The sequence below is a fragment of the Camarhynchus parvulus genome, chromosome 24 (assembly GCF_901933205.1).
Source record: "Camarhynchus parvulus chromosome 24, STF_HiC, whole genome shotgun sequence".
Taxonomy (NCBI): Eukaryota; Metazoa; Chordata; class Aves; order Passeriformes; family Thraupidae; genus Camarhynchus; species Camarhynchus parvulus.
In genome coordinates this window covers 7,479,445-7,490,695 of record NC_044594.1, presented here as the reverse complement: position 1 = coordinate 7,490,695, position 11,251 = coordinate 7,479,445, and the positions used below count along the sequence as shown (strand labels likewise).

The following is an 11,251-nucleotide window of genomic DNA, read 5'->3' as shown; positions in this document are numbered from 1 at the left end:
CACCCGCTCCCGGCTCTGCCACCACAGGCTGACGTGCAAGTACAAGGAGTGCCCTGCTCATGTAAATAAACCCAGCTATAAATAGAGAGGGAGAGAAGTGTGAAAACAGTGGGGAATGGATTTCATGAAACCAGCAAATTAGTCTGGAGAAACAAGGGTGTGAACTGACAGCCATGCTCCAAACCAAGCCCATATTTCCAGTTTCTTGAGGGATGTTGGTGGGGCCCCTGTGGATGCACATGCTGGGTTCAGGGCTGGGTCCCCCCATCCACCACGGGCTCCTAATGCCTCCCAGGTTGGGCTGTGTTACCAAAGGTGCCATCAATGCCCTTAATTATTTTTTTTTCCTCTTTGAAATTGTGGCAAAAGCCAAGCAAAGACATGGAGATGATCTGACTGGTGACATGGACTCCAGCTAGACCAGAACACTTCATCTCTGTCTGGCTGAGCAAGGGCAGATGGAGCTGTGCCAGCCTTGGGCTGGCTGCTCTGCAGGCTGAGAGTTTTTGGGTGCTTTGAAGGTGGCAGAACTGGCCAGGGTGGGGAGGGTGCTGGACAAGGGGTTTTGCCCTCCTGGGCCACTCCAAACCAGACTTTCAGGAAACAGGAGAGCAGCTTGGAGAGCAGAACTGCCCCAGCACAAGGGTCAGCCCTGGCTGTGCCAACCCCCGGTGAAGATCTGCAAGCTTTCACTTCAGGCCTCAGCACCAGGAGCTGAGTCAGGCTTTTATGAGCTCTTGGAATTTGCTGGGGAAGCAAAGTGCCCGGGAGCTCGCGTGAGCTGGGGCTGGGCTGGGGGATGCTCTTCCCTCCTGCCCAGGGCTGTGCCAACATCTGATCCTCCAGGAATGCAATTCCAGGCAGAAGCTGTGGGATGTTTCTCCAACTCCCACATCCTCTGCAAGAGTTGGGTTTGTTTTTTTTTTTTTTTTTTAATTTTGCTTCTTTCCTGAACGTGCATGGGAAGAGGTGGGAAGAGCAGCTGCTCAGACCTCTTCCAATGGGCGAGGGGAGCACAGTGAGTGCTGGGGGCAAAACAATGTGTCCCCCTCTCCGTGTGAGCTGTCCCCTCTGGGGCTGGCTGTCATCTAGGGGAGTTCAGTGGCCCGTTCTCCATGGCTGGCACGCTCCTGGGGGAGCCAGCCCGGCTGTTTGCCCATCTGGCATGGCCAGGTCTTTGCAGGGAGGATGGGTGGGCTGAGATGGGGGAGCTCAGGGGCACTTCCTGTTTTCTGCCCATTTTCCATTGGAATGAACCCAAATTCTCTCTTGTCAAGTGGGCTGTGCCCAGCAGGGGACAAGGAGCTGTCACAGTGGGCAAATGGCGCGGAGCAGGAGCAGGGGAGGTGGCACAGGTGGTGCAATGACAGGAGGAGGTGGCACAGCTGGTGCTAGAGGTGACAGTGGCACTGAGTGAATGTGGCACCAAGCTGCGGTGGTGGCAATGAGGTGACTGAGCAGTGCAGGGTCCTGGCAGAGGTGACAGCAGAGGGGGCAGGTGACCTGTCTGTCCCAGGCTGGTGGGGAGATGACCCTGGACCTCGGCCAGGGCACAGATGGTGGCAGCTGTGTCACCCCGAGCTGGTGCGTGGTACAAGGCTGCAGTGGCACCAAGCAGCTGGCAGGGAGGTGACCCTGAGCTGGTGCAGGGTGGCAGGGACAGATGGCACAGCTGAGGTGGAGCTGGTGCAGGGGGCAGGTGGCTCTGCCTGTGGTGGGGAGGTGACCCTGCCCAGTCACAAGCTGTCACTGGCGTGTCAGGGAGGCGGTGTGTGGCAGCAGGGGCAGGTGGCAGCTGGGGCCAGAGAGCTGACACTGCACCAGGGAGGGGGGCACGTCTGGGGCCAGGGAGGTGATGCTGAGCTGCTGTAGGGGGCACATCCAGAGACATGGAGGTGACACTAAAGCTATGCAGGGGCACAGCTGGGGACAGGGAAGTAACGCTGAGCTGGCACAGAGAATGCATCTGGGGACAGGGAGTGACACTGAGCTGAAAGTGATGCTGAGCTGCTGTAGGGGACACATCTGGAGACAGGAAGGTGATGTTGCACCACGGCAGGGGCACTTCTGGAGACAAGGAGGGAGCAGTGAGTAGGTGCAGTGACATTTGGGGATAGGGAGGTGATGAGTCGGTGCAGGGGCGCATCTGGGGATGGGGAGGTGCCATTGAGCCGGTGCAGGGGCACAGCTGGACACAGGGAGGTGACATGGTACCACTGTAGGGATCCATCTGTGAGGTGACACTGATTTGGTGTGGTGACACGTCTGGGGACAGGGAGGTGGCACTGAGTGGGTGTGGTGACACACCTGGACACGGGGAGGTGACACTCAAACAGTGCAGTGACACATTTGGGGGTGAGGAGGTGGCACCGAGTTGGTGCAGGGGCACATCCGTGCATGAAGAGGTGGCACTGATCTGGTTTGGTGACACATCTGGGGACAGGGAGGTGACACTGAGTGGGTGCGGTGACACATCTGGACACGGGGAGGTGGCACTGTACCGGTGCAGGGACACTCCTAGACACAGGGAGGTGACACTGATCCGGTCCAGGGCACATCTGGGGACAGCGAGGTGACACTGATCCTGTTGGGTGACACATCTGGGGACGGTGAGGTGGCTCCGAGCCAGTTCAGGGGCACACCTAGACACAGCGAGGTGACACTGTACCGGTGCAGGAGCACACCTAGACATAGGAAGGTGACACTGTACCAGCGCAGGGCACATCTGTGGACGGTGAGGCGGCACCGAGGCGGTGCGGCGGCACATCTGGACACGGGGAGGTGGCAGCGAGGCGGTTCGGTAGCCCGGGCGGGCGCAGGTCCCGGCGGGTGTCCGTGCGGGGAGGTGACCGTCCGGCGGAGGTGACCGCGCCGCTCCCGGCAGTGCGCATGATACTGCGGCGCAGGGGCCCCGTGCGCGCCAACCCACCTTGAACCGGCCCGGGCCGCGGCGGCGGCCAATCACCGCCCACTCCGCCGGGGCGCGGCCAATGGGCGGCGGGCGGGGGCGGTGCCGAGCCGCTAAAGGGCGCAGGCTAGGCTGCACCGCGCGGCGGAGCGCAGGTGCGGCGCGGCGCGGCGCGGGGATGGGCGCGGGCATGGGCGCAGCGGCGGGCGGCCGGCCCTGAGCCGCCCCTCCGGCCCCGCCAGCCCCGCCGAGCCCTGCCCGGCCACGGCCAGCCCGGCCCGGCCCCGCCCCGCCCCGGCCGGGCCGCCCGGCGGGCGGAAGATGCTGCGCACCGGGGGCCGGTAGTACTATGATTTGGTATGTGGCCGCTTTGGTAGCAAGTGTGCTCGGCGCCCGCGGGCTGCCCGTCCAAGGTGAGTGCTGCCGCGGGCTGTTCTCCGCCGGGGTGAGCCCGGGAGGGCCGCGCCGGGGTTTGCGGGGCGGCGGCGGGGCCGCCTTTGCGTGTCCTCCCCCCCTTCTCCCGGTGCACCGGATGCGGCGGGGGGGATGCGCATGGACCGGGAGGGATGCGCGCACCGGGGGGGGCATCACGTCCCGGGGAGAGGGTACCGGGAAGGGGCTGAGGAGGAGGGTAGGAGGGGGAACTGCGGCTGCGAAGAGGGTTTGCAGGCTTCGCGTCTTCCCCGCTGCCGGTGCGGGGACCGAGCGCTTCCCGCTGCGGCGGGGCGCTGGCGATTCCTTCATCCCCCGCTGCCGGGGGGAGCCGGGAGCGCCCGGCGCATCCTCCCTCCCTCCGCAGGCGCTCGGCGGGGCTGGCCGTGACCTCCCCGAGGGCAGCGGCTGCAGCTGGGGAAGTTCGGGAAGCCGCGCTGCCGGTGCGGCGGAGCCTCTGCTCAGGGCTTGGAAATTCCCTCTGGGAGAAGGCGAGCGGCTGCGGGTCTTGGCGGGGAGGGAGCACGGCTGGCTGAGTGTCCCCGTTGATCAGGGATGGGCAAGCTTTTCTCCGCATTCGGATTTTCTTCTCTCATCCTGAGGAAGCGCCTGCGGCAGCTCCGGGGGGTGCGGGCAGCGTTTGCCCTTCCCTGCAAGGGTAGCCCGGCTGGGCAAGGAGAAATGCGGGAGGGATTCGTCGCCTTCCCCTGCAGCGCCCCGGCTGCGGGTTTGGGGGTGACTTTGCTCCCAACCCCCCCGCCCAGGAGAGGCTGCCCTCCTTCTCCCCCCACTGCAGGCTGGCTGCTGTGCTGTGGTAAACTGAGGCACAGGGTTGTCCAAGGTCAGGACGGAGACGGCAGCAAGGAATAACCCTGATTTTCCTGCTCCAGCTTCTTTCCCTTCAGCTGCCAGCCCCCTCCCACCCCTCCGAGCCATCCCTGCAGGTAGAGGGGAGCTCCCTGCCGCTGGTGCAGCACCGTTCCCCATCTCTGCCGCTGGTTCCTCAAGGGGCACACGGTTTTCCCTGCATCCCGGTGGTCCTTTTCCGGGATGAGACCCTGGAACCGTGCCCTGGGTGTCACCCACCCTGCCCATGGGATGCGGTGGCTGCCGGCAGCAAGCGATGCCTGGCTGGGAGCCACCACCACTCCCCTCCCCGTGGTGAGGGGGACGCTGCCTCGGGGGGCACGGGCGGGCTGGGAGGGGGCACCTGCCGGGGTGCTGCAGCCCCCCCCCCAGTTCACAGCGCTCCCTGAGCCCACCGGGTCACATCTTGTCCCTTGTCCTCCTCGCCTGGCAGGCGGCTCCTGGAGGCAGGAGGGTGTGTGTCAGGACGAGGCTGTCCTTTTGTGGGGGTTCACGATGGGGCTGCCCCATTTGGGGGTACGTAGCCCCTCTCACCGAGCCGTGGCCGGCTGCTGCCTGCCTGAACTGCGCGCTGCAGTGTGGCGAGGCAGTGTTTGCAGCAGCTGCTTGTACAGGGATGCTCCGCTGCCGGGGAGAGGAGCAGAGCAGTGCGTTCGGCACCTGGGAACTTGGAAATACCCTGGAGCCGCGGGGATGGAGCTCCGGAACTGGTGGTGCTGGGGTGGGTGGGTGCCGGGAAGCCCCGGCACGGGGGTGCTGTGCGTGTGGAGCAGCGTGTACGTGATGAATGAGCGTGCCGTGAGTAATGCGGGGGTGGCTGCCGGGGGAGGGGGTGCTGCGGGCCAGCACAGCCCCCGCAGGGGCAGGGAGCCCACGGCACTCGCCCCAGCTGCTGCAGCCCTTTGCTCCCAGCACTGTCCCGTCCTCATGGGGAGCTGTCACCCCGCAGTGCTTGGGGACAGGGATGGGAGGAGAGGGCTCACCGTGTGCCGGTGCCCTCGCTGGGGCTTTTCCTCTTGCCGTGGCCTTCCTCCCACACCACTTCCTCCTTGCCAGCGGTGCTGGCCCTGGGCAGCCTTCTTGCCTGGCTCTCCAAGGGCTTTCCAGGCGTTAATCGGCTCAGAGAGGGAAGGAGGGTGCGTTATCCCCTCTTATGGCATGGGGGAGGAGAGCCAGGACGTGACCGCGCCAGGAGTGGGTGTCAGAGGAAGGATCCGGCCTCCTGGCATTCCCAGCAGTGCCGTCACACCGAGGGGCTTTTCCTCCCTCTCCCACGAGCGTGACGCTGTGGCAGCACACACACAGTGAGTGGGGACGCTGGTGGATCAGGCAGGAGGGTTTGCAGAGCGAGGATTCGGCTCTGGTGAGGAGGTTCCCTGGGCACCGCGGCGGGCGATGCGCCTGGCGCTGACCTTGGCCGGTTGGAGGGGCTCGGGTGGCAGTGCCAGCCCTCCGTCCCCTGCTCGCTCGCCGTGCACAGATCTTGGGTTTTGCCTCTTTGGCCGTGGAGGAGTCTGGACCTGGAGCCGCTGGATTTGGCACGTGTGGCTTTGGCCCCGCTCTCTCCTGGCAAGGGGATGGTTTGGCACCGGGAACAGCCAAGGGCGTTGGCCGAGCTCCCATTTCCATCATTCCCTGGAGGTTTTCTGCTCCTCTGGACCTGTTGGATGGGAGCGTGCGGGGCAGGGAGGGACGTGAGCGGCTCGGTGGATGACTTGGCTTTCCGGCGGGTCTTTGTGGCGATGCTTTGCCAACTCAGTTGCCTTTTGACTTGGAAGATGCAGCTTTGCTGGTGATGGGTGAGCCCTGCAAGTTCCTCTCCAGAGCTGTGGCAGGGTGGCACATCTCCCGTTCACCTCTGGTCCTCTGTCTTGGAGGTCAAGCCTTCACATGGACAAGAAGCCCTGCAGATGGGCCAGCAGTGCGTCCAACTCCATGCTGTGCAGATGGAGGAGTCCTTCCCTCTCCCTTTCCCTGCGGTAGGAATCTCCCAGGCTGGGAGCCCTGAGCGACCAGCTGGCCTTTGGAAAAACAACTCTCTTCCTCCCTCTCCTCCATGGAGAGGCTGGCGTTGGTGGGAGGGCTGCCTGAGCCAGGAACAGCGTGATTCAGGAGCTGCTGGCGGGCAGCTCAGAGCGCTGCCTGCATCCCAGTTTCCTGCTGGAGGGCTCTGAATGCATCGGGATGGTACCCACTGTTCCACGGGGAGGGTGGTGCCAGCCTGCATGGGGGTACTGGTGTGATGTGGGGCTGGACAGGGGGCACAGCACCCTGACAGTGCTCTCCAGCTGCCAGAGGTCTCCTCTGGGATGGGTTTGGTGCTCCCGTTCCCACCACAGCTGCTTGTTTGTCCCTGTGGTGTGTGGAGGGAGCTCACAGGGAGTGCACAGGTAGCTGCTGGTTGTTGCTGGGAGATGATGCCTCCCACGAGGCAGCTGCCAACACCGGATGCTCTACACTGGGCTGGTGGTGATTGGAGGGAGGGGGCACAAGGGACCCCCAGGTAGGAGTAAGGTGACCTCAGGGAAGTAATTTTCTTTCCTGCTCCATCTCTGTGCCTCTCAGAGCACCAACCTGTGCTCCCACGTGCTTGCTGAGCCACTGCCCGGCCAGGCACATTCCCACCTGTGCCATTCCAGGGAGCAAGGACCCGCTATGGGGCAGCATCCCATGCCTGCATTCCCCTTGGGATGCCAGGGCAGCTGCCTGCCTGCCTAGGGGGGGTGGTGATAGCCCCACAGGACACCCCTTGTACCCAGGAATGGGGTTCTGAGTCCCCGATCTCACTGGGAATGGGACACCAAGCCACCCCTCAGAGCTGCTAATCCTTCTCCTCCCTGGCCCCGTGTGACCTTGAGGCATGTCACTTGACCTGCGCATCGCCCTCCATCCATCTGGAAAATCGGGTTTAAAACGCAGGAATCGCACTGAAAGCCCAGATGCTGCTTTCCAGCTGGGGGAGGGGGTGAGGGCTGCGCTCCCAGCCCCAGGGCTTCCCCCACCAGGGGACAGGCATGGGCTTTTGGGGGCTCTGGATACCCCAGGATAGGCAAAGGGACTGGGTTTGTAATGGGGGGTGCAGCCCCCACTGAGATATTTAGGGGGTACAGAGGTGGGGACAGGCAATCTCCCAGCACTCCACAGCCTGCCCTGGCAGCCAGGGTCCCTGCAGCATGTTGTCCCTGTCCCCCACCCTGTGCTGAGTCTCCCTTGGTCTTCATTTCATGGCGATGGCTGCCTGCTCTCCTTCCCTGCTGGCCTCCATATGCCACGCTGGTGGCCTTGTCCTCAGAGATCCCTGCCATATCCTGCCTCCACCGATGGGAGCGGGATGTGTCAGAGCACATCTCGTCTCAGCTCATCAGGGAGGAGAGGTCCACAGGCTCCAGGCCTTGTGCCTGCTCCCTCAGCCGTCCCCATGGGGGCACAGGGGTGGGGATGACTGCCAGGGGTGTGGGGCAGCACTGGAAATGGATAGTGGTGCCTCTGTTAGCAGGCTGCAAGGTGGTGGTGGGTCAGGACAGGATGCCCTCTCTGCCCCAGAGCATGCGTGTCCACTGTGCCAGGAGGGGAAGCTTTCCCAGGTGTTAATTCCTTTGGAAACCTCTGTGCCATGGCCCTGAAAGCACCTGCAGGAAGGGTCCTGCTTCAGGAAGCACAGCAGAGATGCTGGATGCCTTCAGCTTCACCGAGTCCTGCGGCTCCTTCCACCTGTGCCCATGGGATCAGAGGAGCTGCACGCCCAGATCCAGGTGAGGGTCTCCCCGTGGTTGGCATCGCCGTCCTGGGGAGCCCCGCGGTGGCACCGTCTCGGTGGCGGCAGCCTTCCCTCCTCTCCCTTTGGGATGCTGTTCAACTCCACCTCCGCATCTTGTATTCTTGCCTCCTGGCACGCGGCGTGCTTTTATTTTTCCTGGATCTGCTTGGATGACGAAGCCTGTTGATTACTTGTTTTTCTTTACGAGGCATCCCCCAGCTTCACGTGAGCTCCTGCACCAAGGCGGATTTGGGGTTCGCCTTGGTGCTGCCGTTCCCTGATGTTGACCCTGTTTCCAAACCGCAGATTCAGCCTTGAAACCTCTCTGAACTTGGCTGGGAAAATCAAGTGGGTTTAAAAATACCCCGTCTATTTGTGCTCTGTTTCTTCTGGCGTCTGCGGGTTGTTTTCAAGCGTTTCCCTACAAATGTGGGGGTGAGAAAACACTTTGAATCGAGAGCTGCAGTCTCCATTGCTCGCTTTCTTCATGGTCTGGACTTGGAAGGAAAACCTGGTCAGGGTTGGGACCCCGCAGGGTTGGTGGGTTGGGAAGTTGAGGAGACCCCAAGAGGGTTTGTGAGACATCTCCCCATTGCCTTCCTGGCGCTCTGCAAGTGGGGACAGGAGGGCACGGGGCCGGTAGCGGGGCGGGTGGCAGCTGGGCAGAGCCGGGGGCCGGTTCCCCGCCGTGGCTGCCAGTCGGCCGTGCGCTGGGGAGGTGATGCTCAGCCGTGCGTGCAATTCCCCACCGGCCCCGCGATCAGACACCGGCGCTGTGAGCTGCCGGGGATGACCTATTTTCCTGCGCCCGGGCAGCCCTGGCCAGCCGTGGGTCCGGCGGAGTGGCTGGCTCGTCCCGTCCCCGGGGATGTCACCCACTGCTCTGCCAGGGAGCCAGCCAGGGGATCCTGGCGAAGTGTGACTCCCTGGCGCCCATCCCCAGCGTGTCTGGGTGGCCTCTTGCTCCAGCTGGGCAAACATTAGCATTCCAGGCTCCAGCTGGTGGAGAGGTGCTGGAAAGCAAGAGATTCCAGCTTGGTAGCCCAGGAGCTGGAGCGCTGGGGCAGGCGGGGGGCTTGGGAAAGGGGTTTGGGTGCTACTGCTTCCATCTTTTCCTGCTGGTGGGGGGAGGATGTCACTTTGAAGGTGATGATTTGCCGGGGACCTGCTCGCTCGGGCAAGGCGGCCGGGAAGCACGTCCTTGGATGCTCTTGAGTAGCATGTGACAGCTCCGTCCCCGATCGGCGCGGCAGGACCATGGACAGGGAGGGGGGCTCATCCAGCCCTGCAGCGCAGCCCCCCTCACCCTCCCGGATGGAGGGGTCAGGACGGGTTCTCACAGCTCAGTGCCGGGGTGGCAGGGGAGGGCTGGTACCGTCCCTGCTGACAGGGTGCGAACGGGAGCTCATCGGCGATGCAGCGCTAACGAGGGATGGAAAGGTGCAAGAGTGTTGTCGAGGCGGTGCAAAGCATGTGCGGGGGTGTGCGTGCACACCGCACGTGTGTGCTCAGCCATTCCCCCCGCCCCGCCGGGGTCCGGGTGGATCCGTGGCCCTGCAGGAACCCCCCAGCTCTGCAGGACCCCCCGAGCGGGGCCGGGTGCCTGCAGTGGGTGTGCAATGCAGCATCTGCTCCTTGCAGACGGCTCCCAGCTCTGCACCCCGGCCTCACCCAGCCCGCTGCCACCAGCCAGCCCTCCCACTTAAAGAGCCACCAGTGCCCGGTTTGCTGGTGGCGTGGGGGCTCGGTGACCGTCAGCTGTGACCCTCTGCAGGGACACACCTTGTGCGAGCCGTGGCCAGCGCTGCCCGCTGCCCTTCCCGCGGGGACACTGGGCTGGTGGACCCGCGGGGTGGCACATCACGGGCCTCTCGCCGGTACGCGCTTGTGCCAGAGCCAAAAATAGCCGGTGATGCTCGGCTCCCGCGGCGGGGAAGCGGTGATGTCACTCGCCGCCAATCACCGGCGGCCCCGAGGAGCAGCGCGGAGGAGTGGGAACGTGCTTCCCCGAGCATCCCTCCCCGAGCATCCCCCCCGGAACAGCCAGCGGCCGCGTGTGCCGGGAAAACGGGGGGCCCTTCCTTGATGGGAAGGGCGATATGGGTCTAAACCTAGATTTGGGGACCCCCTGTTTGGCTTCCTCCCAGCTCTGGGTTTCCCTCTCTCTGAACGCCGTGCTGAGGATGCAGCTTTGCTGCTGCTGGCAGGGCGGGATGACGCCAGGCTGCAGCGAGCAGGGCGGCACAGCCGGGGTGGAGCAGCCTCGGAGCTGAGACCAAAGTCCCCTGTAATTAGCCAGCTGGGAGGAGCAGGGTGACAGACCCGACGCGCAGGTCGCAGACGGGTTTCAGGCTTGAGGCTCTCGGGGATGCCCGAGGACATGTGGGCTTGCCTGGAGCATGGCGGCTCCGGGGGCCCAGCCCACCCTGGCACCATCAGGAGAGCTGGGTCTGAGGGCTGGCACAGCAGAGCTGTGCCCAGGGGTCCCTGCATGCTCAGTCCTGCCCACTGGAGGATGCAGGGGCACAAGCTAAAAGCAGCCTTTTCCCTGCCACAAGGATACAGGGTAGCCCAGATGGTGCTACTGTGTGGGGAGCAGTGCTAGTCATACTCTGTGCCCCTCTACTGAGAGCAGGGATCCCCAAAACGCCCTGTGTGGTCACTGGGCATCACCCTTGCTCTGATGCAGAGGTTGGGAAGCTGTCCTGGAGCATTGGGATGCTGATGGCCACTGTCCTGACTCCTGTGGTAGCTCAGGGGTGGCCTTGGAGCTGAGTGTAAGGGCCTGGGACCCTCTGTTGGTTTTGGGGCAAGGGCGACCCACAGGCTGCCCTTGCTGGAGACAGGTGGCTGGGGATGGGCATCCTGGTTTGATGCTGGGCACCAGCAGTGGGATCAGCCACAGATTCTTCCTTCACCCCCTCACAGGTGCCCTCGGCTCGAGGGAGGAGCCCGAGTTCGTGACCGTTCGCGCTGGCGAGAGCGTGATCCTGGGATGCGACGTGATCCACCCGCTGACGGGACAGCCCCCTCCCTATGTCGTGGAGTGGTTCAAGTTCGGCGTCCCCATCCCCATCTTCATCAAGTTTGGGTTTTACCCTCCCCATGTGGACCCAGAGTATGCCGGTGAGTCCCGGGGTGCAGGGGGACAAGGGGAGGGTGCTGGGTCCCGGCTGCGGCACGGCCTGGGACACGCAGCTCCGCTCCATCCGTTCCTCCGTCGGAAACCACGCGGGCTCTGCCTCTCGTTGCTCGCTTTCCACCCAGTTGGTTTTAATTAAGCAGCA

The 11,251-nt window shown here is 63.8% G+C and overlaps 1 protein-coding gene across 3 annotated transcripts in view; it reads left to right on the top strand.

Moving 5' to 3' along the window:
- The first annotated feature begins 3,244 nt into the window (after positions 1-3,244).
- IGSF9B (immunoglobulin superfamily member 9B) overlaps positions 3,245-11,251 on the top strand; it is a 40,702-nt gene continuing 32,695 nt past the window's right edge. For all 3 annotated transcript variants that reach the window (XM_030964926.1, XM_030964925.1, XM_030964924.1), the window contains exons 1-2: positions 3,245-3,321; positions 10,893-11,090. In XM_030964926.1, the coding sequence (XP_030820786.1) occupies positions 3,258-3,321; positions 10,893-11,090 (262 nt within the window). In that variant the 5' untranslated portion in view covers positions 3,245-3,257. The remainder of the gene's footprint in view (positions 3,322-10,892; positions 11,091-11,251) is intronic.